Genomic DNA, 24827 nt, shown 5'->3' with positions numbered 1-24827 from the left:
ATCATCTGATATTTTATTATTGATTCTGATGACCGATCGTCTGATATTTTATTATCGATTCTGATGACCGATCGTCTATTTTATTATTGATTCTGATGGCCGATCGTCTGATATTTTATTATTGATTCTGACGACCGATCGTCTGATATTTTATTATTGATTCTGATGACCGATCGTCTGATATTTTATTATTGGTTCTGATGAACGATCGTCTGATATTTTATTATTGATTCTGATGGCCGATCGTCTGATATTTTATTATTGATTCTGATGACCGATCGTCTGATATTTTATTATTGATTCTGATGACCGATCGTCTGATATTTTATTATTGGTTCTGATGAACGATCGTCTGATATTTTATTATTGATTCTGATGGCCGATCGTCTGATATTTTATTATTGATTCTGATGACCGATCGCCTGATATTTTATTATTGATTCTGATGACCGATCGCCTGATATTTTATTATTGATTCTAAAGACCGATCGCCTGATATTTTATTATTGATTCTAAAGACCGATCGTCTGATATTTTATTATTGATTCTGATGACCGATCGTCTGATATTTTTTTTTATTGATTCTAAAGACCGATCGTCTGATATTTTATTTTTGCATGTTGTGTGGGGGGGAATATTCTCCTGGTTACGATCGTTTGTTGTCTGTATTTTGTCGATCGGCTCTTAGTTTTGGGACGTCCCTCCTCTCTGTTGGGGTCGTTTTTTATTTTCTGATATAAAAGGGGAACTTCTCTGGTGAATCATTTCCAGGCGTTGTGTTGATAATCGTCTCACATTACAAAAATGATCGTTTTGTAGACGATCGATGTTCTTGTTGGGATCTGTATTGTAGATCGTGGTGATGGGAGTTCAGGATTTTTATTTCTGCTCACAAATCTTTATTGATAATTGTCTTCTCATATACAAGACAGGGGGATGAGGGGTGGAGCCTGAGGAGGGCAGCATGAAGCTGTTGGCAGGGGGATGAGGGATGGACATGAGGAGGGCAGCAGGGAGCCGGAAGGGAGATGAGGGGTGGAGCCTGTGGAGGGCAGCAGAGAGGCTGCAAGGGGATGAGGGGTGGAGCCTGAAAAAGGCAGCAGGTGGGTGAGAGGTGGAGCCTATAGAGAGCAGCAGGGGGAGGAAGGGTGGAGCCTAAAGAGGGCAGCAGGGGATGAAAGGGTTAAGCCTGAAGAAGGCAGCAGGGGATGAAGGGGTGGAGCCTGAAAAAGGCAGCAGGGGATGAGAGGTGGAGCCTATAGAGAGCAGCAGAAAGGAGGCAGGGGGGGAAAGGTGGAGCCTGAAGAGGGCAGCAGAGAGGCGGCAGGGGGTGAGGGGTGGAGCCTAAGGAGGGCAGCAAGAGGCTATGGAGAGGGGGATGAGGAGTGGAGCTTAGAGAAAGTAGCAGGGGGGTGAGGGGTGGAACCTGAAAAAGGCAGCAGGGAGGAGGCAGGGGGTGACGGGTGGGGCTGCACACCTGTCTGCTGAGACTCTGCTGCACTTCTGGGACCTTTTGTGGAGTTGGAGGTCAGGCAGGGACTCCATACCCTGTTGTGGGACGGGTTTATGCTGGTGGTGAGCCGAGTCTTTATGTTGAACCTGGGGTGTGGGCCGTCTTGTTTTATGAAGAAATAAAGATGTCCGCCTAGTGAACTAGACGCCAAGTATCACCATAGTAACAAATGTTCAGTTCGAGAGCCCACTAACATGCAGCAATAATCTCGTCTGATAAAATGATTTCCAGGTCAGCCTGGCCGGGTTCATGTTACATTGTGATTAGAAATTCATTGAATGAATTAGGAAAATAGCCAGAACTCCCTGCGGCCCTGACCCCATCCACCCCTGACCCCATCCACCCCAGACCTCATGCACCCCTGACACATGACCCCATCCACCCCTGACCCCATCCACCCCTGACCCCATCCACCCATGACCCCATCCACCCATGACCCCATCCACCCATGACCCCATCCACCCCTGACTCCATCCACCCCTGACCCCATCCACCCCTGACTCCATCCACCCCTTACCCCATCCACCCCTGACCCCATACACCCCTGACCCCAGACCTCATGCACCCCTGACACATGACCCCATCCACCCCTGACCCCATCCACCCCTGACCCCATCCACCCATGACCCCATCCACCCATGACCCCATCCACCCCTGACTCCATCCACCCCTGACCCCATCCACCCCTGACTCCATCCACCCCTTACCCCATCCACCCCTGACCCCATACACCCCTGACCCCAGACCTCATGCACCCCTGACACATGACTCCATCCACCCCTGACCCCATCCACCTCTTACCCCATCCACCCCTGACCCCATCCACCCCTGACCCCAGATCTCATGCACCCCAGACACCTTCCACATCTGACTCCATGTGGCCTGTAATATCTCTAATTGGTAACGTTCTTAGTGTTCAGTGTTGGGATCAGTGTTAGGGTTCAGTACTCGGTTTTTTCCTTCACTGTAAAGTCTCCTCTCCTGTACTTGGGATGTAACCTGGGACTCCTTTCTTCCTCCTCAGGTCCCGCAGCTCAGCGCCCAGCCCCCAGCATCCAGAATGGACCCTCGCCGGATGAAATGGAGATACAGAGGAGGTGAGCACGCCCAACTTCTTAAATAGAAAAGCCTGTCCCCGGGCTGAGCATGCTCCTCATCCCCCCTCTCTCCTCATCCCCCCTCTCTCCTCATCCCCCCTCTCTCCTCGTCCCCCCTCTCTCCCCATCCCCCTCTCCTCCCCGTCCCTCTCTCTCCCCATCTCCCCCTCTCCTCCCCGTCCCTCTCTCATCCCCGTCCCCCTCTCTCCCCATCTCCCCCTCTCCTCCCCCTCTCCTCCCCGTCCCTCTCTCATCCCCGTCCCCCTCTCCTCCCCTTCCCCCTCTCCTCCCCTTCCCCCTCTCCTCCTTGTCCCCCTCTCTCCTCGTCCCCCTCTCTCCTCGTCTCCTCTCTCTTCGTCCCCCTCTCTCCTTGTCTCCTCTCTCCCCGTCTCCCTCTCTCCTCCCCGTCCCTCTCTCCTCCCCGTCCCCCTCTCTCCTCGTCCCCCTCTCCTCCCCTTCCCCCTCTCCTCCTCGTTCCCCTCTCTCCTTGTCTCCCTCTCTCCTCCCCGTCCCCCTCTCCTCCCCTTCCCCCTCTCCTCCCCTTCCCCCTCTCTCCTCGTCCCCCTCTCTCCCCATCTCCCCCTCTCCACCCCATCCCCCTCTCCTCCCCGTCCCTCTCTCATCCCCGTCCCCCTCTCCTCCTCGTCCCCCTCTCTCCTCGTCCCCCTCTCTCCTCGTCTCCTCGTCCCCCTCTCTCCTTGTCTCCTCTCTCCCCGTCTCCCTCTCTCCTCCCCGTCCCTCTCTCCTCCCCGTCCCCCTCTCTCCTCGTCCCCCTCTCCTCCCCTTCCCCCTCTCCTCCTCGTTCCCCTCTCTCCTTGTCTCCCTCTCTCCTCCCCGTCCCCCTCTCCTCCCCTTCCCCCTCTCCTCCCCTTCCCCCTCTCTCCTCGTCCCCCTCTCTCCCCATCTCCCCCTCTCCTCCCCATCCCCCTCTCCTCCCCGTCCCTCTCTCATCCCCGTCCCCCTCTCCTCCTCGTCCCCCTCTCTCCTCGTCCCCCTCTCTCCTTGTCTCCTCTCTCCCCGTCTCCCTCTCTCCTCCCCGTCCCTCTCTCCTCCCCGTCCCCTTCCCCCTCTCCTCCTCGTTCCCCTCTCTCCTTGTCTCCCTCTCTCCTCCCCGTCCCCCTCTCCTCCCCTTCCCCCTCTCCTCCCCTTCCCCTTCTCTCCTCGTCTCCTCTCTCCTCGTCCCCCTCTCTCCCCATCTCCCCCTCTCTCCCCATCTCCCCCTCTCTCCTCCCCATCTCCCTCTCTCCTCCCCATCTCCCTCTCTCCTCCCCATCTCCCCCTCTCCTCCCTGTCCCCCTCTCCTCCCTGTCCCCCTCTCCTCCCTGTCCCTCTCTCCTCCCTGTCCCTCTCTCCTCCCCGTCCCCCTCTCCTCCCCTTCCCCCTCTCCTCCCCTTCCCCCTCTCCTCCCCTTCCCTCTCTCCTCGTCCCCCTTTCCCCTTCCTCCTCCATTTCCCGCCCCTCTCTCCTCATCCCTCTCCTCCCCGTTCCTCTCTCCTCATCCCCCTCTTCTTGTTGTCCCCCCTCCCGCCCCTGGAGGCCTTTTAAAGCCTGATTGGACTTTCAGTGCAAATACATTCCAGGCTATGCAAAGTCTCACTTCATTCTCCTTAAATAGAAAAGCCTATCCCTGGGCCGAGCATGCTCCACCCCCTCTCCTCGTCCCCCTCTCTCCTCGTCCCTCTCTCTCCTTGTCCCTCTCTCTCCTTGTCCCTCTCTCTCCTCGTCCCCCTCTCTCCTCGTCCCCCCTCCCCTTCCCCTTCCCCTCCCCGCCCCCTCTCCTCATCCCTCTCTCCCCGTCCCTCTCACATGTCTATGAGATAATTTTTACCACTCTTCTTTTTAAACTTGTTATAAAAAAAAATGATATATTTTATACTTTGTGATAATCAGATTTTTTCACTTTAAAAGTCCCGCTTTTTTGTCTCTTTAATTATTTCCCACTTATCTCTCTCCCCGTATTCCTCGCGTTTGTCAGCTGATCACCTGAGCTCCCCTCCCCCGCCGGCCGTCGCCAATCTGATCAAACAATGAATATTTCATGGCACGTCGGGTGTGTGGTCGGGTTTGGAATTTTGGAATTACAGTTCTCCACAACTTCCCCATCGGCTCCTCTCACTTCCCTCCTAAAATAAACTCTTCTCCCGACACGTTAAATTTAGACACATTCCGCCCTCGCCTTCTCGCCGCTGTCTGCGGATGTGCGCGGAATCCGGAGCGCCAAAAAGAAGGGAACATACAGATGTGTATTGGCATCCAGTATTCCATATCCTCCAATCATTGTCCTCCAATCATTGTCCTCCAATCATTGTCCTCCAATCACTGTCCTCCAATCATTATCCTCCATTCATTCCGCTCCCCCCCCCCCCCCCCATGACGGAGTTCAGGGGTCTCCAGTGAAGGGTTCCGGGAATCCTCCATCATACAAACACATTGGAGACAATTGTGCTCTTCTAACCTTTTCTGTTCCACCATGACTGTGCCCCCCCCCCCAATGTACAAAGCCAGCTCCATACTGGTGTGACCAGTTTGGTGTGGAGGAACTCGAGTGTCCTGCACAGAGTCCTGACCTCAACCCCACTGATCACCTTTGGGGTGAATTGGAACACCGATGGTGAGCCAGGTCGTCTCATCCAACAACAGTCCCTGACCTCACATATGGGCACAACACCCTCCCACATCTTGTGGAAAGCCTTCCCAGAAAAGGGAGGAACTCGATATTAATGGCCAAGGTTTTGGCTTGAGATATCCTACAAGTTCATATAGGTGTTATGGTCAGGTGTCCAATCCTTCCACCATCGAGTGTTGGTGATCCTGGGAATCTGGAGATCTCGCTGATGGAGATGTCTAGATTATGTAGACATGTGATTTTCCCCCGGAGTTCCACCCTAGGCCAAGATCACCATACATGGATCTGATGCTAGAGGATCCAGAGAGGCCTTCAATAAGCTCCAACACTCTCTGACGTTTTCCGACGCTCTCCGATGCTCCCTGACATTTTTGGACGCTCTTCGGTGCTCTCTGACGTTTTCCGACGTTTTCCGACGCTCTCTGACGTTTTCCGACGCTCTCTGACGTTTTCCTACGCTCTCCGACGTTCTCTGACGTTCTCTGACATTTTCAAGACGTTCTCTGACATTTTCCGAAGTTCTCTGACGTTTTCCGACGCTCTCTGACGTTTTCCGACATTCATTGCCGTTTTCCGATATTCTCTGACATTTTCCGACGTTCTCTGACATTTTTCGACGTTCTCTGACATTTTCTGACGTTTTCCGATGCTCTCCGACGTTTTCGATGCTCTCCGATGTTCTCTGACGTTTTCCGACGTTCTCTGACATTTTCCGATGTTCTCTGACGTTTTCCGATGTTCTCTGACGTTTTCCGACGTTCTCTGACATTTTTCAACGTTCTCTGACATTTTCTGACGTTTTCCGACGCTCTCCGACGTTTTCGATGCTCTCCGATGATCTCTGATGTTTTCCGGCGTTCTCTGACGTTTTCCGGCGTTCTCTGACGTTTTCCGGCGTTCTCTGACGTTTTCCGACGTTCTCTGACATTTTCAAGACGTTCTCTGACATTTTCCGAAGTTTTCCGACACTCTCCGAAGTTTTCCGACACTCTCCGACGTTTTCCGATGTTCTCTGACGTTTTCCGACGCTCTCTGACGTTTTCCGACGCTCTCTGACGTTCTCTGACATTTTTACGACGTTCTCTGACATTTTCTGACGTTTTCCGACGTTCTCTGACATTTTCCGACGCTCTCCGATGTTTTTCGATGCTCTGCGATGATCTCTGACGTTTTCCGACGCTCTTTGGCATTCTCTGACGTTCTCATAGAGGGAGGAGGAAGAATGGGCACTGTGTGGATTACTCCTCGCTCAATCGAATCCAGAGAGACGATTGTCTAATTTAATTCACTACAGATTTTTTTCCCCCGTCTCTGGTATCTAAGTCCTTCTGAATGTCACCTGGAAGATAGATTGTCACTAAGAACTCGTGCAATGATCCTCGAAGGACAGACAGGGACACCTAGTGGTGATAAGGACATGCTGCAAGACTGCAATTTAAAGAGACCTCTCCTAGAGCCGGTCCTCCCTGTATTGCAGCCTGCCGGTCCTTAGATGAGGTGGTTGCATTTGTTTTCTTTTTTTTTTTTACCAGGTAATCCTGCGAAGAACGCACTTCCTGCTCCTGGTTGGCTATGCTTTACCCCGCTGTCTCTATGGATGGAGCCATAGTTGTCACCCAGGCTGGATTTCAAACATGTCTGCCTTTGTAATCACCATTACAAGGGGGCGCTGGGAATAGTAGTTTGCAGAACAAAGATAAGCTTGTTTTGCTTCCAGTGTAGCCTAGAGGAAGTGGAAAGGGCACTACATTTCTGGCAGGACCAACAAGTATTATCCTGCACTTGCTGAAAATGTTCTTAGCCTGAAGGAAAAACAAAACAAATGCGACCGTCACATCTAAGGATCGGTAATCTGCAATATGTGAGGTTTCTGTTTTGGGGATTTGTTGCCTTTCAACTGATTATGATTCTTTTTTTGCTCCTTTCATACAATATAAATGGTTTGTTATGTCATTGTGCAGGCAGATGATGGAGCAGCAACAGCGCCAAGAGACCCTGGAGAGGAGGACTTCGACCACAGGCAAGTGGTGGCCCGCTCTGGGGTGTGTGCATGTGTGTTTGCACCAATGGGGTGTTCCTTTACAAGAATGCTGGACTGTCATTGCTTTTGTATTCATGTTTCCTGATCCTATCACTACACAAAGTATCCCCGCAAACGGGGCGAGAGGACGAGAGGGCGAGAGGGTGAGGGGCAAAAGGATGAGAGGGTGAGGGGGGGAGAGAGTGAGGGGTGAGAGAGTGAGGGATGAGAGAGCGAGGGTTGAGAGGATGGGGGGTGAGGGGGCAAGAGGCTGAAAGAATGAGGTGAGAGAATGAGGCGGTGAGAGGACGAGGGGGTGAGGAGGCGGGAGAGTGAGGGGGAGAAAAGGCGAGGGTCGAGAGGACGAGGGGGCGAGAGGGTGAGGGGGCAAGAGGCTGAGAGAATGAGGGGGAGAGAAGGCGAGAGGACAAGGGGACGAGGAGGCGAGAGAGTGAGGGGGCGCGAGGACAGGAGGGGGGGCGAGAGAGTGAGGGGGCAATAGGCTAAGAGGGCGAGGGTCGAGAGGACGGGGGGTGAGGGGGCAAGAGGCTGAAAGAATGAGGAGGTGAGAGAATGAGGCGGTGAGAGGACGAGGGGGTGAGGAGGCGGGAGAGTGAGGGGGAGAGAAGGCGAGGGTCGAGAGGACGGAGGGTGAGGGGGCGAGAGGACAAGGGGGTGAGGGGGCGAGAAGGCGAGAGTCGAGAGGACGAGGGGGCGAGAGGGTGAGGGGGCAAGAGGCTGAGAGAATGAGGGGGCGAGGGAGCAAGAGGACGAGGGGGTGTCGAGGCGAGAGAGTGAGGGGGCGCGAGGACAAGGGGGTGAGGGGGAGAGAGAGTGAGGGGGCAATAGGCTGAGAGGGCGAGGGTCGAGAGGACAGGGGGGCGAGAGGGTGGGGGGGCAAGAGGCTGAGAGAATGAGGAGGCGTGAGGACGAGGGGGTGAAAAGACGATGGGGTGAGAGGACGAGGGGGTGAGGGGCGAGAGGGTTGGGGGGCAAGAGGCTGAGAGAATGAGGAGGCGTGAGGACGAGGGGGTGAAAAGATGAGGGGGTGAGAGGACGAGGGGGTGAAAAGATGAGAGGGTGAGAGGACGAGGGGGCGAGAGGCTGAGAGGACGAGGGGGTGACTTCACCCAAGCGCAGTACACACGGCTTACTCTGGACACAGTATTTGGGGATTATTGAGGGCGGGGCTTGATAAAAGGGTAACAATCATTTTTGGGGAAGAATCTGAATATTCTGTCTCCTGGATACTGATTTAGCTTTACTCAGAGGTTAACTCTTCATTGTCAGAGGTCACTAAGAGGAGGATGTCTCTGCTATTACCTTTACTCCCCACCTCCGATCACCTTGACTTCTAAGCCCCACCCACCTGCACCTGTCCAACAAGAGATATTTCTGACCAGACAGGGGGGGACATTTGGGAATTAGCTCAGAGGTCAGTCACCAGTCAAACTGAACCAAAGAGGCACGGGGAGGTCGGCTTTATCATGATTAGGGGTATCGATCGGTATCGATCGATCGGTTATCTGTTATCGGCTCCCAGGAAGAACTTCTATATGAAAATGTCCAAAATCCCGAGAAGAGGATTTTCATATATTGCAGATCACTTTCTACAGTTAGGTTTGAACTTTCCTTCTCTAGTTGTATTCTTCATTTTATCTTCATATTGAAAATTCCACCAACCAGAACTTCCATCACCCCTTTCCTTGGGTTTAAAGTTTTCACTTGTGTCCATCCTTTCCCTTCTTCCCTCCAGACTGTTCATAGTAACTTCCTCAAGTCGCTGTCAATATGTTTTATCCCCCAAAACCTTTCACCATTTTTGTTCCCCGTCTCTGGACTCGTTTTCCCTTATCAATAGCTTTCTGTAAGTGAGATCTCCAGAACTGGACACCGTATTCTATATGAGGTCTCACTAAGGATCTATATAGATCTGGTGACCCCTCTAGTGATATAAAGATCTATATAAAGATCTATATAGAGGAATCGGGACCTCCTGATGAAGACCCCTCTAGTGATATAAAGATCTATACAGAGGATTTAGGACATCCTTCCTCCTGATGAAGACCCCTCTAGTGATATAAAGATCTACATAGAGGAATCAGGACCTCCTTCCCCCTGATGAAGACCCCTCTAGTGATATAAAGATCTATATAGAGGAATCAGGACCTCCTTTCTCCTGATGAAGACCCCTCTAGTGATATAAAGATCTATATAGAGGAATCAGGACCTCCTTCCTCCTGATGAAGACCCCTCTAGTGATATAAAGATCTATATAGAGGAATCAGGACCTCCTTCCTCCTGATGAAGACCCCTCTAGTGATATAAAGATCTATATAGGGTGATCAGGACCTCCTTCCCCCTGATGAAGACCCCCTCTAGTGATATAAAGATCTATATAGAGGAATCAGGACCTCCTTCCTCCTAATGAAGACCCCTCTAGTGATAGCAAGATCTATACAGAGGAATCAGGACCTCCTTCCTCCTGATGAAGACCCCTCTAGTGATATAAAGATCTATATAGATGAATCAGGACCTCCTTCCTCCTGATGAAGACCCCTCTAGTAATAAAGGGTCTATATGGAGGAATCCTATTTTATTCACAATAGAAAATATTGCTCTCTTGTATAATGCTGGGGTATCTCTCGGTAACACAGACCCTGGTATCATGTTGAGCTTTAGCAGAGTCCTCTTTAGCATCAGCAGCTGCTTTTATTTATACTGTCAACATGAGTAACAAAAGAAGGCGGTGTCTTCACAAAACAGCCAATCAGACATTTGTACTCTTTCAAAAGAACCAATCACAGACATGTATACATTCAAATAGAATATCAGTAGTGACGTGTGCAAACGGCCATGTGCAGAGCCATGCTTTCTGTGAGACAATTTGAACACTACAAAGATGGCTCTGTACGTGACCGCGCGTGCGCACCATCCCACGGCGACCAATGACGCGATCCATAACTCTATCATGGCTCAGTGGGCCATCATGTTAGTATAGTTATTCCATAGTTCCCATGTACACAGATCTGTTCGCTCGGAGTCATTAAATGCAGTCGCCATGAAGTGGCCAGTCTCTTGGTGAGGCATAAAAACAAACATCCCTAAAAGAGCGAACAGATCTGCCGTGTCCACGGGAAGGTTTTTATGGCCAATGGTCTTCCACCAATGTCTGTCCATCCTCTGTAGTGTCGGGGAGACCTCTGTCCACCCTCTGTAGTGTCGGAGGGACCTCTGTCCATCCTCTGTAGTGTCGGAGAGACCTCTGTCCATCCTCTGTAGTGTGTGAGAGACCTCTGTCCACCCTCTGTAGTGTCAGAGAGACCTCTGTCCTCCCTCTGTAGTGTCGGAGAGACCTCTGTCCACCCTCTGTAGTGTCGTAGAGACCTCTGTCCACCCTCTGTAGTGTGTGAGAGACCTCTGTCCACCCTCTGTAGTGTCGTAGAGACCTCTGTCCACCCTCTGTAGTGTCGGAGAGACCTCTGTCCACCCTCTGTAGTGTCGTAGAGACCTCTGTCCACCCTCTGTAGTGTGTGAGAGACCTCTGTCCATCCTTTGTGGTGTGTGAGAGACCTCTGTCCATCCTTTGTAGTGTCGGAGAGGCCTCTGTCCATCCTCTGTAGTGTCGGAGAGACCTCTGTCCACCCTCTGTAGTGTCGTAGAGACCTCTGTCCACCCTCTGTAGTGTGTGAGAGACCTCTGTCCATCCTTTGTGGTGTGTGAGAGACCTCTGTCCATCCTTTGTAGTGTCGGAGAGGCCTCTGTCCATCCTCTGTAGTGTCGGAGAGGCCCCTGTCCATCCTCTGTAGTGTCGGGGAGACCTCTGTCCACCCTCTGTAGTGTCGGAAAGACCTCTGTCCATCCTCTGTAGTGTAGGAGAGACCTCTGTCCACCCTCTGTAGTGTCGGAGAGACCTCTGTCCATCCTTTGTAGTGTCAGAGAGACCTCTGTCCATCCTCTGTAGTGTCGGAGAGGCCTCTGTCCATACTCTGTAGTGTCGGAGAGACCTCTGTCCATCCTCTGTAGTGTCGGAGAGGCCTCTGTCCATCCTCTGTAGTGTGTGAGAGACCTCTGTCCACCCTCTGTAGTGTCGGAGAGGCCTCTGTCCATCCTTTGTAGTGTGTGAGAGACCTCTGTCCATCCTCTGTAGTGTCGGAGAGACCTCTGTCCATCCTCTGTAGTGTGTGAGAGACCTCTGTCCATCCTCTGTAGTGTTGGAGAGACCTCTGTCCATCCTCTGTAGTGTCGGATAGGCCTCTGTCCACCCTCTGTAGTGTTGGAGAGAGATCTCTGTCCATCCTCTGTAGTGTGTGAGAGACCTCTGTCCACCCTCTGTAGTGTCGGAGAGGCCTCTGTCCATCCTTTGTAGTGTGTGAGAGACCTCTGTCCATCCTCTGTAGTGTCGGAGAGACCTCTGTCCATCCTCTGTAGTGTGTGAGAGACCTCTGTCCATCCTCTGTAGTGTTGGAGAGACCTCTGTCCATCCTCTGTAGTGTCGGATAGGCCTCTGTCCACCCTCTGTAGTGTTGGAGAGAGATCTCTGTCCATCCTCTGTAGTGTGTGAGAGACCTCTGTCCACCCTCTGTAGTGTCGGAGAGACCTCTGTCCATCCTTTGTAGTGTGTGAGAGACCTCTGTCCATCCTCTGTAGTGTCGGATAGGCCTCTGTCCACCCTCTGTAGTGTCGGAGAGGCCTCTGTCCATCCTTTGTAGTGTGTGAGAGACCTCTGTCCATCCTCTGTAGTGTCGGAGAGACCTCTGTCCATCCTCTGTAGTGTTGGAGAGAGATCTCTGTCCATCCTCTGTAGTGTGTGAGAGACCTCTGTCCATCCTCTGTAGTGTTGGAGAGAGATCTCTGTCTATCCTCTGTAGTGTGTGAGAGACCTCTGTCCATCCTTTGTAGTGTCGGAGAGACCTCTGTCCATCCTCTGTAGTATCAGAGAGACCTCTGTCCATCCTTTGTAGTGTCGGAGAGACCTCTGTCCATCCTCTGTAGTGTCGGAGAGGCCTCTGTCCATCCTCTGTAGTGTCGGAGAGGCCTCTGTCCATCCTCTGTAGTGTTGCATAGACCTCTGTCCATCCTCTGTAGTGTCGGAGAGGCCTCTGTCCATACTCTGTAGTGTCGGAGAGACCTCAGTCCATCCTCTGTAGTGTCGGAGAGAGACCTCTGTCCATCCTCTGTAGTGTCGGAGATCTGTAGTGTCGGAGAGACCTCTGTCCATCCTCTGTAGTGTCGGAGAGGCCTCTGTCCATCCTCTGTAGTGTCGGAGAGGCCTCTGTCCATCCTCTGTAGTGTTGCAGAGACCTATGTCCATCCTCTGTAGTGTCGGAGATCTGTAGTATCGGAGAGACCTCTGTCCATCCTCTGTAGTGTCGGAGAGACTTCTGTCCACCCTCTGTAGTGTCAGAGACCTCTGTCCACCCTCTGTAGTGTTGCAGAGACCTCTGTCCATCCTCTGTAGTGTGTGAGAGACCTCTGTCCATTCTCTGTAGTGTTGGAGAGACCTCTGTCCATCCTCTGTAGTGTTGCAGAGACCTCTGTCCATCCTCTGTAGTGTCGGAGAGGCCTCTGTCCATACTCTGTAGTGTCGGAGAGGCCTCTGTCTATCCTCTGTAGTGTCGGAGAGACCTCTGTCCATCCTCTGTAGTGTGTGAGAGACCTATGTCCATCCTCTGTAGTGTGTGAGAGACCTCTGTCCATCCTCTGTAGTGTCGGAGAGGCCTCTGTCCATCCTCTGTAGTGTCGGAGAGACCTCTGTCCATCCTTGGTAGTGTCGGAGAGGCCTCTGTCCATCCTCTGTAGTGTGTGAGAGACCTCTGTCCATCCTCTGTAGTGTCGGAGAGACCTCTGTCCATCCTTGGTAGTGTCGGAGAGGCCTCTGTCCATCCTCTGTAGTGTGTGAGAGACCTCTGTCCATCCTCTGTAGTGTCGGAGAGACCTCTGTCTATCCTCTGTAGTGTCGGAGAGACCTCTGTCCATCCTCTGTAGTGTCAGAGAGACCTCTGTCTATCCTCTGTAGTGTCGGAGAGACCTCTGTCCATCCTTTGTAGTGTCGGAGAGGCCTCTGTCCATCCTCTGTAGTGTGTGAGAGACCTCTGTCCATCCTCTGTAGTGTCAGAGAGACCTCTGTCCATCCTCTGTAGTGTCAGAGAGACCTCTGTCTATCCTCTGTAGTGTCGAAGAGACCTCTGTCCACCCTCTGTAGTGTCGGAGAGACCTCTGTACTGTATCTATGGAGGGCAGCATTGTCCCCCTGGGGCAGGACTGGAGGGTATTCTGTAGTTCATAGAGGAATAATAACACTGCAAAGTTCTCAGAAACTTGCCAGCTCCCAAGATTCCTGGCAGGATCGACAGGTATTTCTAGCACTTTATAAAGAAAACACTTTGAGTGATAAAGAATACGAGGAGTTGACTGTTTGGGTCCACTTTAAGGTAATTGCGGATTCCTCTTGTATTGTGTAATCTGCCAGTCGAAGTTCTTGGATTTTTCGGGATTCTTTGATCCATTGTGATTGGTTATGGAGGAAAGTCGTTTAATTTGCATCCAATTTGTACTAACGACCATTGTGCATGCTGCCATCTTTGATTTTCTGTTTCCATCTTTCAGTTCCCGCTCGTCTTATTTCTTCATTTCTGTTTTTTTTCCCATTTTTTTTTCTTTCTTCTTTTTAGTTTCCACCCTTCAGATAAATGTGTCCTCCTCTCCTTCCCAGTCTCCTCCTCCAGACTATAGTAACTATGGAGCTGCTTCTGCCTCTGGTGTCTTCCCGCCACCCTCCTATGCCAAAGTCATCTCTACGGCTTCTCCCGCTGCTCCCGGAGCTACTTATAAACCCGCTCACATCCCCCCCAGTGGTGACTCCTCCCAGTTCCTTCCCGGAAACAAGCCTTCCCAAGGCTCCGCCTTTTCTCCAGTACGGCCAACCAATGGGACCCTGTCGCGAAGCGTCAAACAAATCTCCTTGTCCCCACCCCCTGTTTCTGGCACCCATTCCCCCTTTGCTTCTCTTCAGACTGTCCGGTCTCCATCTGTGACCTATTCCTCCCGTTCTTCCTCTCCCGCTGTCTCAGTGGCGTCACCGGCGCTCAACCAAAGTGTGTCTCCAATTCCGACGATGCTTTCTCCGATTCCCGATCCTCAGAATGTCAGGAGGAAGGGAGGCTCCGACAAAACGCTCCAAAAACCCTACTTATCTCAACTAGACCTAGATGACCGAGGAGAAGAACCACAAGCCCCTCCAAATCCAAGATCCCACTTTAGAGCCGCCGAGCGTTCCTTTCTGTCCTGCTTAGAAACTGTACCTCTAGCTCAAATGTCCGTCATCGCCACGCCTACCGGAACCCTGACCGCCACCCCTACCGGAACCCTGACCTCCATCCCTACCGGAAACCTGACCGCCACCCCTACCGGAAACCTGACCGCCACCCCTACCGGAAACCTGACCGCCACCCGTACCGGAACCCTGACTTCCATCCCTACCGGAACCCTGACTGCCACCCCTACCGGAACCCTGACCGCCACCCCTACCGGAACCCTGACCACCACCCGTACCGGAACCCTGACCCCCACCCAAGCGTTCCATCCTTCCTCCCACGCTCCACAGCTGTCCTCACACATTGTCGCACTACCTCCTCCTTACGCTGCTGTATCTGACATCCATTTGTCCAAGAGGACCACGCATTGCTTGACCTTATCTGCCATTTCCCACCTAAGTAAGTACATGTGTTTCCGTACGTGTATTAATACAGCATGGCATGTTTTCTTGACCTTTGGTATGAGGGGATAACAAAAAAAACTGTTGTGTGTCTGTCCAGCCAGGCTGATGTTGGCTTCCATTTCTGTAATGTGCTTCAAGGAACCTCTGGAATTTGGTTTACCATTTATCTGTTGTAGATCTCTTAGAGCTGCACGATTCTGCGCTAAAATGAGAATCATGATTTTTTTTTTTGCTTAGAACATGGATCACGATTCTCGCGGCGTAACATCATCTTTCACATTAAAACAAAAACAAATTGGGCTAACTTTACTGTTTAGTTTTTTTTTTTTTATTAATTGAAGTATATTTTTTCCCAAAAAAATTTGCGTGTTCTGTCTTCATCCCCATTTCAATTTGGGCTTTAAAATGTTTTTTCATTCCTGTTAATGTAAAATTTTAGCTTCATTTTTTTTTAAGGGTTGTCCCAATACCACTTTTTTAAGAACGAGTACAAGTACCGATCCTTTTTTTTAAGTACTCGCCGATACCGAATACCGATACTTTTTGTTAATGTGACAGCGGCACATGTGTCAGTATTTTTTTTTTTTTTATCTTTAACAATTTTTTTTTAATTTTGTACAATTTTTTATTTATTTATAATGCTTTATTTTTTTTAAAGGGGGGGGGTGGACCGTGTCAGTGTGTTTTTTCTTAATTTATTTTATTATTTTCTATAATAATTGTTGTTATTCTTTTTTTTTCAGCCCTGTTGTGGGGGCTTTGGTGAGATATCGGGGGTCTTAACAGACCTCTGACATCTCCCCTTTGAGACAGAGAAAGGGACTAGGGACACATGTTCCCCAGTCTCTTTCTCAGCAGCCTCAGTTGCGCTGAAAATGAATGGAGAGAAGACAGCGGCTTCTCTACATTCATAAACACAGTTTACAATGTTTCAGTTATGCGAATCCTGACAGTTCCAGGGGGTGGAGGAGGAGCACCGAAGGAGAGAGAAACATGGGGGGGACACGGAGGGAGAGAAAAACATAGGGGGGACACGGAGGGATACAGGGAGGGAGAGAGAAACACAGGGGGGACACGGAGGGAGAGAGAAACAGGGGGGGACACGGAGGGAGAGAGAAACAGGGGGGGACACGGAGGGAGAGAGAAACACGGTGGGGGACATGGAGGGAGGAAGACTGCAGCAAAACGGAGGGGGGCTGGAGGAGGACACGGGACAGTCAGCGGTGATCGTGTGTGGGGGAGTTACAAGCGTCCGTGTGCGCTGGGGGGAGAGAGAAGCGGAGAAATTACTTTTAAATCTATACAGCGGTGATCGGTGATTGTAACTTCCCCACGCACTGATCACTGCTGACTGTACAAGTATCGGGTGAAGCATCGGGAGCATTTGCCAGAGTACAAGTACTCGGGCAAATGCTTGGTATCGGTCTCGATACTAGTATCGGTATCGGGACAACCCTAATTTTTTTGGCCACAGCAAGGAAAGGGTTACCTGCTAGACGGTTGTTATCGTTGTCTGTGCTTCCAGTGGAGAGATTTCCCCTCACTTCCTGTCCCAATGACCACACAATAGTAATAAAATCCCAATGGAAATACATTTCTGTAACTTCAAAAACCTGAAAATAAATGTGGCAAAGTCTTTAGCCTCTTTCAGTCTAATGAGGACCTCTAAGGCCAAAGACAGCCGACCTCCTTCTGTATGTGGGGGGTTGTGAGGCATAGTGGGTGCAAAGATGGTGGGCGCCAGACACTTCTTGGAGGTTTTATTTCTTTTTGTATTTTTGGGGGAGAGAGGGTTAGGGCCAGGACACCTTTTAAGTAGTTGCACATTCAATTGTCAGACTCCGAGACTTCAATGGGAGGACAGCAGGGAAAGGCCCAAGGAAGGCGCCACATCTGCTCATGCAGGAATGCCGTCTCCTACGGCAACAGTCTTTAACAGTTCCTTAGTCACACATAACAGTTCCTTCTGCTTGACTACAATCACTCCTTGTTGTTCTTCAACACTGAGCTCCCGACCTCTCACTAGACCCTCTGATTCACTGTCTCTATCCCTGGAGCTCCTCCAAGCTTTGCGGTGGTAACTTCCTCAAGCGTCTCCCCCGCTTCCCTGCTGGGTCCCTAGCTTGGTACTCCCGATACTCCTCAAGCGTCTCCCCCGCTTCCCTGCTGGGTCCCTAGCTTGGTACTCCCGATACTCCTCAAGCGTCTCCCCCGCTTCCCTGCTGGGTCCCTAGCTTGGTACTCCCGATACTCCTCAAGCGTTTCCCCCGCTTCCCTGCTGGGTCCCTAGCTTGGAACTTCCGATACTCCTCAAGCGTCTCCCCCGCTTCCCTGCTGGGTCCCTAGCTTGGTACTCCTGATACTCCTCAAGCGTCTCCCCCGCTTCCCTGCTGGGTCCCTAGCTTGGCACTCCTGATACTCCTCAAGTTTCACCCTGCTGACCAGCTCAGTCCCTGACTTGACTCACAAGGCTACTCTGTGGAAGGGAATTCCACATCCTTGCTGCTCTTACAGTAAAGAACCCTCTACGTAGTTTAAGGTTAAACCTCTTTTCTTCTAATTTTAATGAGTGGCCACATGTCTTATTAAACTCCCCTTTCTCCCTATTGTGGGGTCACCAGTACGGTATTTTGTACATTGAAATCATCTCCCCTCTCAAGCGTCTCTTCTGCAAGAGAGAATAAGTTCAGTGCTCATAACCTTTCCTCATCACTAATATTCCCACAGATCCTTTTCCATCCTAGATTCCCCCAGATGTCCTCCTCCCCCATACCTGAGCTCCTCCCTCCCCCATACATGAGCTCCTCCCTCCCCCATACTGAGCTCCTCCCTCCCCTATTGCTGAGCCTACTAGGACCCCCAGGTCCTTTTCCATCCTAGATCCCCCCAGAGGTGGTTCTACCCCCAGTGTATAGATTGCATTCAGATCTTTACCACCCAAATGCATTATTTTACATTTCTCTACATTGAACCTCATTTGCCATGTAGTTGCCCCTCCCCCCATTAATTTGTTCAGATCTTCTTGTAAGGTTTCCACATCCTGCGGAGAAGTTATTGCTCTGCTTAGCTTAGTATTGTCCACAAATACAGAGATTGCACTGCTTACCCCTCCTCCATGTCGTTTATGAACAAATTATATAGGATTGGTCCCAGCACAGAATCCTGGGGGACCCCACTACCCCCCCCCCCGACCATTCCGAGTACTCCCCAATCTATCACCACCCTCTGAACTCGTCCCTTGTAAACATATGGTCCATGTACTCCCCCTATGGTCCATGTACTCCCCCTATGGCTAATGCCAACGGACCTTACTTTGTACAGTTAACATTTATGGGGAACTGTGTGCAGAATCCAGATACACCACGTCTACGGGCCTTCCTTTATCTAGATACACCACGTCTACAGGCCTTCCTTTATCCAGATACACCACGTCTACGGGCCTTCCTTTATCTAGATACACCACGTCTACAGACCTTCCTTTATCCAGATACACCACGTCTACGGGCCTTCCTTTATCTAGATACATCACGTCTACGGGCCTTCCTTTATCTAGATACACCACGTCTACAGACCTTCCTTTATCCAGATACACCACGTCTACGGGCCTTCCTTTATCCAGATACACCACGTCTACGGGCCTTCCTTTATCTAGATACACCACGTCTACGGGCCTTCCTTTATCTAGATGCATCAGGTCTACGGGCCTTCCTTTATCTAGATACACCACGTCTACAGACCTTCCTTTATCTAGATGCATCAGGTCTACGGACCTTCCTTTATCTAGATGCACCACGTCTACGGACCTTCCTTTTTCCAGATACACCACGTCTACGGACCTTCCTTTTTCCAGATACACCACGTCTACAGACCTTCCATTATCTATGCAAAGGAAGGAAAGTATATGGACAGCCGCACTCCAATGTCTAAAAAAGACGTGCCCTTTATTGGGTAAAAAGAAAATGCACTACAAAAAACAGCATATCGTGGGGAAAAAACAGCTGACGCATTTCACATTGAACCTCAATGCTTAGTCATTGTTCAATGTGAAACGCGTCAGCTGTTTTTTCCCACTGTATGCTGTTTTTTGTAGTGCATTTTCTTTTTACCCAATAAAGGGCACATCTTTTTTAGACATTGGAGTGCGGCTGTCCATATACTTTCCTTCCTTTGCATGCTTCGTGCATTGCCGGCACCCGTTGGTTCTTGAGTGGACAGTGATTGCCTTAGGTGTGCTCACCAGGAGCGGCAGTTTTCCCTATCCCTTCCTTTATCTAGATGCACCAGGTCTACGGGCCTTCCTTTATCTAGATACACCACTTCTATTTGTCTTCCTTTATCTAGATGCACCACGTCTATGGACCTTTCTTTTTTCCAGATACACCACGTCTACGGACGGACCTTCCCTTATCTAGATACACCACGTCTACAGGCCTTCCTTTATCCAGATTCACCACGTCTACGGGCCTTCCTTTATCTAGATACACCACGTCTACGGGCCTTCCTTTATCTAGATACACCAAATCTACGAGCCTTCCTTTATCTAGATACACCACATCTATGGGCCTTCCTTTATCTAGATGCACCACCTCCATGGGTTTTCCTTTATCTAGATACACCACGTCTACGAGTCTTCCTTTATCCAGATGCACCATGTCTACGGGCCTTCTTTTATCCAGATACACAACATCTACGGACCTTCCTTTATCTAGCTACACCACATCTACGGACCTTCCTTTATCTAGATACACCACGTCTACGGGCCTTCCATTATCTAGATACACCACGTCTACGGGCCTTCCTTTATCTAGATGCACCACGTCTACGGACCTTCCTTTATCCAGATACACCACGTCTACGGACCTTCCTTTATCCAGATACACCACGTCTACGGGCCTTCCTTTATCTAGATACACCCCGTCTATGGGCCTTCCTTTATCTAGATACACCACGTCTACGGACCTTCCTTTATCCAGATACACCACGTCTACGGGCCTTCCTTTATCTAGATACACCCCGTCTACGGGCCTTCCTTTATCTAGATACACCACGTCTACGGGCCTTCCTTTATCTAGATACACCACATCTACGGACCTTCCTTTATCTAGATACACTACATCTACCGGCCTTCCTTTATCTAGATGCACCACGTCTATGGGCCTTCCTTTATCTAGATACACCACGTCTACGGGCCTTCCTTTATCTAGATACACCACGTCTACGGGCCTTCCTTTATCTAGATACACCACATCTACGGACCTTCCTTTATCTAGATACACTACATCTACCGGCCTTCCTTTATCTAGATGCACCACATCTACCGGCCTTCCTTTATCTAGATACACCACATCTACGGGCCTTCCTTTATCTAGATGGCAAATCACCTCCTCATAGAAGGTTAATAGATTGGTTTGGCAAGAATGATTCTTCATGAATCCATGCTGTTTACTGCTAATGATACCGTTCTCATTACTAAAATCTTGTATATAGTCCCCTATCATTCCCTCCAAAAGCTTACATACTATTGGTGTTAGGCTGACTGGTCTGTAATTCCCAGGGATGTATTTTGGGCCCCTTTTCAAATATTGGCGCTACATTGGTTTTTCTCCAATCAGCTGGTACCATTCCAGTCAGTAGACTGTCAGTAAAATTAGGAACAATGGCCTGGCAATTACTTGACTGAGTTCCCTAAGTACCCTCGGGTGCAAGCCATCTGGCCCCTGTGATTTATTATATGATATGTTGAGTTTCCCAAGTCTAATTTAAATTCTGTCCTCTGTTAGCCATGGAGGGGCTTCCTGTGATGTGTCATGAGGATAAACACTGCAGTTTTGGTTACTGAAGCCCCTCATTCCCCTGAAGACTGAGGAGAAGAATAAATTCAATACCTTCACCATCTACCCATCCTTTGTAACCAGATGTCCTTCCTCGTTCTTGATGGGGCCAATGTGGTCTGTCCTCCTTTTTTACTGTTTATAAATTTAAAGAAGTTCTTGGGATTATTGTTACTCTCCTCCGCTATGTGTCTTTCATGTTCTCAGCCGCCCCGATTGCACCCTTACATTTCTTGTTGCATTCTTTGTAAAGTCTGAATGCTGATGATGATCCCTCAGCCTTGTATTTTTTGTAGGTCTTCTCCCTTTTGATTTTATATGCATTTTTACATTGGAGTTAAGCCATCCAGGACTTTTGCTGGCTCTTTTTTAAATGTATTACCCAATGGGATGCATTGGCTAATGCCCTTGTTTAATAGGCTCTTAAAGTGAACCCATCTCTCCTCCGTGTTCTTTGTTCCTAAGATTTTATCCCAATTTATATCTTCTAGGAAGGTTCGTAGTTTAGGGAAATTGGCTCTTTTGAAATTTGGTGTCTTTGTATTCCCCTTATGTTTCCTATCTGTGTGATTTATACTGAAGCCAATTGACCTGTGATCGCTGTTACCTAAATTGCCCCGAATTTCCACATCCGTGATCAGGTCTGTATTGTTGGTAATCAGCAGATCCATAACGGTCCTTATAGTTTGGTCAGTTGATGGTGTAATGTTCTCCAGTCCTCCTACTGAAGAGGTTGTATAACGGTCCTTATAGTTTGGTCAGTTGATGGTGTAATGTTCTCCAGTCCTCCTACTGAAGAGGTCGTATAACGGTCCTTATAGTTTGGTCAGTTGATGGTGTAATGTTCTCCAGTCCTCCTACTGAAGAGGTCATATAACGGTCCTTATAGTTTGGTCAGTTGATGGTGTAATGTTCTCCAGTCCTCATACTGAAGAGGTTATATAACGATCCTTATAGTTTGGTCAGTTGATGGTGTAATGTTCTCCAGTCCTCATACTGAAGAGGTTATATAACGATCCTTATAGTTTGGTCAGTTGATGATGTAATGTTCTCCAGTCCTCCTCCTGAAGAGGTCATATAATGGTCCTTATAGTTTGGTCAGTTGATGATGTAATGTTCTCCAGTCCTCCTACTGAAGAGGTCATATAACGGTCCTTATAGTTTGGTCAGTTGATGTAATGTTCTCCAGTCCTCTTACTGAAGAGGTTATATAACGGTCCTTATAGTTTGGTCAGTTGATGGTGTAATGTTCTCCAGTCCTCCTACTGAAGAGGTTATATAACGGTTCCTGTTTTTCTTCTCTTCTTTCCTAAGGTCCCATGGTTCCACCTGGTCACCCTTCATCAACTTCTATGGTAGCTTCCATCGGGGTGTTACCTGCGCCAGCTAGTGGGCCCCCGCCTCCACCGCCACCGGGTCCTCCACCACCAACAGGAGCTACCCCGCCACCCGCCCCTCCCCTCCCAGCCGGAGGAAGCCAAGGCGGGGTGGTGTACGAGGATAGCCCCGCCTCTGGGCTGGCTGCGGCTCTGGCCAGTGCCAAACTGAGGAAAGTACAACGGGTGAGGATTTCCTTTTTAATGTGCGACGATCGATTTTTCCATCATTCTGATAAGAAATGTATACAAGGCTGGGCTTCCCAACATTCCATATCTAGGGGGCGATCTCAGGCAGATCCAGCCAATCAGCAGCTCTGCCTGAGCTTTGATCCTCCCCCCCCCTAAACTGAGATCACATGATTAAACGATTAGCTGGCTTCGGCAGGATGAGAAAGTGATAGAGGTTGGTTGTTTGTTGTTTGTCTTGCCTTTTTGTTATATGCCAGGGGTGGAGTGATGAGACGGGGGGATGGGAGAGGGTAGTATCCTATATTTAATTATTCCTAATAGTAGTAAATTGATCAAAAAAAATAAAAAATAATAAGATAAATATATAAAATGTAATCATTTTGTATAGAATAGGAAAGATCAGATTACACAGACTGCAAGGTGACTCAGAAGGACACACCCCCTTTCACGGTGTAGTCAGTTTACACAGTCCGCCGGAAAGCATGCATGCAAAGTTTTATTTTTTTACGTGAAAACCCTTTTGCAGACTACGCAGTGTGTGTGCGTCAAATGTTTTTGTTCAATAAAGATTTTTTAAAAGTATCTTTAACAAAAATAAAACCTCAATGTTGGCGCTAAATAATAAACGCCCCCCGGAATAGCGGTAACAATGTATCGGTTTATGAGGAGATTGGGTGGTCACGTGGTAGGAGCTGTGGCTCTTGAATCATGGCTGCTCTTTGCACTTGTTGTGTCGTCTTTTCTATGTGAAGCCAGAAGACGTTTCCAGCGCTTCCAGTCCCTGCGGGGCGACCAAAACCGATGCCAACCGAACGAGCAGCGGAGGAGGGGGAGGAGGACTGATGGAGGAGATGAACAAACTGCTAGCCAAGAGGTACGTCCAACCGCCAATGAAAAAATCCAATGATCATGAAAACCTGGATGGTAGAACGAGGTACGGACAATGCTGGGCTTTCTTATTATTCACTAGATCATGGGGGACAGTGCTGGGCTTTCTTCTTGTTTACTAGATCATGGAGGACAATGCTGGGCTTTCTTATTAATCACTAGATCATGGGGGGCAATGCTGGGCTTTCTTATTAATCACTAGATCATGGGGGGCAATGCTGGGCTTTCTTATTAATCACTAGATCATGGGGGGCAATGCTGGGCTTTCTTATTAATCATAGATCATGGAGGGCAATGCTGGGCTTTCTTATTAATCACTAGACCATGGGGGGCAATGCTGGGCTTTCTTCTTGTTAACTAGATCATGGGGGACAATGCTGGGCTCTCTTATTAATCACTAGATCATGGGGGACGATGCTGGGCTTTCTTATTAACGACTAGATCATGGGGGGCAATGCTGGGCTTTCTTATTAATCACTAGATCATGGGGGACAATGCTGGGCTTTCTTATTAATCACTAGATCATGGGGGGCAATGCTGGGCTTTCTTATTAATCACTAGACCATGGGGGACAATGCTGGGCTTTCTTATTAATCACTAGATCATGGAGGACAATGCTGGGCTTTCTTATTAATCACTAGATCATGGAGGACAATGCTGGGTTTTCTTATTAATCACTAGATCATGGGGGGCAATGCTGGGCTTTCTTATTAATCACTCGATCATGGGGGGCAATGCTGGGCTTTTTTTTTAATTAATCACTAGATCATGGAGGACAATGCTGGGCTTTCTTATTAATCACTCGATCATGGGGGGCAATGCTGGGCTTTTTTTTTTATTAATCACTAGATCATGGAGGACAATGCTGGGCTTTCTTATTAATCACTAGACCATGGGGGACAATGTTGGGCTTTCTTATTAATCACTAGACCATGGGGGACAATGTTGGGCTTTCTTATTAATCACTAGACCAGGGGTCTCCAAACTATGGCCCTCCATTTGTTCAGGAACTACAATTCCCATCATACATAGTCATGTCTCTTGTGTTTATGAACTGCAATGTTACAGGGAATGAGCGACGTGCATTCTTCTAGTCATGAGGCACCAGTGGGGTTGACACGATCAGGTGCCCCGTACCCTGAAGAGCAGCACACAGCAGTGAATCTACTATGGGGGGAGGGTTACCGGGCTTGCCAGCCACCTGCCCCGTATTGTGTGAAAGGTTTTGGTTCTTTTCCGGACCTCAGACGTGAGTTTCTATAGAGAGGCAAAGAGTCTCAATGATCGATTTCAAGCAGAAGGATTGTAGAAGTTTCTGTGATCCTTTCCAGGACGATAGGATGGCTTTCTTCGCATAGAAATGGAGAATGCGAAGAAGTCTCTTGGGATGAAATGTGGAGATCACCTAGAAGGCAGGTTTTGGGGTGGGGAATGTTTCGGGAGAACTATTGCCGATGAGATGAAGGCCCCGATCTCCATCCAGAAGTCTTGGACTATTGGACAAGACCAAAAACGGTGTAAGAAGTCCGCCACTTGACCACGTCCTCTGTGGGAGCCAATTTAT

At 49.5% G+C, this 24827-nt stretch overlaps 1 protein-coding gene across 16 annotated transcripts in view; it reads left to right on the top strand.

Annotated features, from left to right (window-relative positions):
* The window catches only part of EVL (Enah/Vasp-like), a 125861-nt gene that overhangs the window by 74922 nt on the left and 26112 nt on the right, over positions 1 to 24827 (top strand). For 8 of the 16 annotated variants that reach the window (XM_040333006.1, XM_040333000.1, XM_040332999.1 and 5 more), the window contains 5 exons: positions 2538 to 2610; positions 7198 to 7256; positions 13931 to 14971; positions 22122 to 22369; positions 23128 to 23309. In XM_040333006.1, the coding sequence (XP_040188940.1) occupies positions 2538 to 2610; positions 7198 to 7256; positions 13931 to 14971; positions 22122 to 22369; positions 23128 to 23309 (1603 nt within the window). The remainder of the gene's footprint in view (positions 1 to 2537; positions 2611 to 7197; positions 7257 to 13930; positions 14972 to 22121; positions 22370 to 23127; positions 23310 to 24827) is intronic. The other 8 variants (XM_040333012.1, XM_040333004.1, XM_040333013.1 and 5 more) reach the window with 4 other exon arrangements.

Source organism: Rana temporaria, chromosome 13, assembly GCF_905171775.1.
Source record: "Rana temporaria chromosome 13, aRanTem1.1, whole genome shotgun sequence".
NCBI classification, from domain to species: domain Eukaryota; kingdom Metazoa; phylum Chordata; class Amphibia; order Anura; family Ranidae; genus Rana; species Rana temporaria.
The sequence above is the reverse complement of the archived record's forward strand: the minus strand, read 5'-3'. Positions and strand labels throughout refer to the sequence as shown.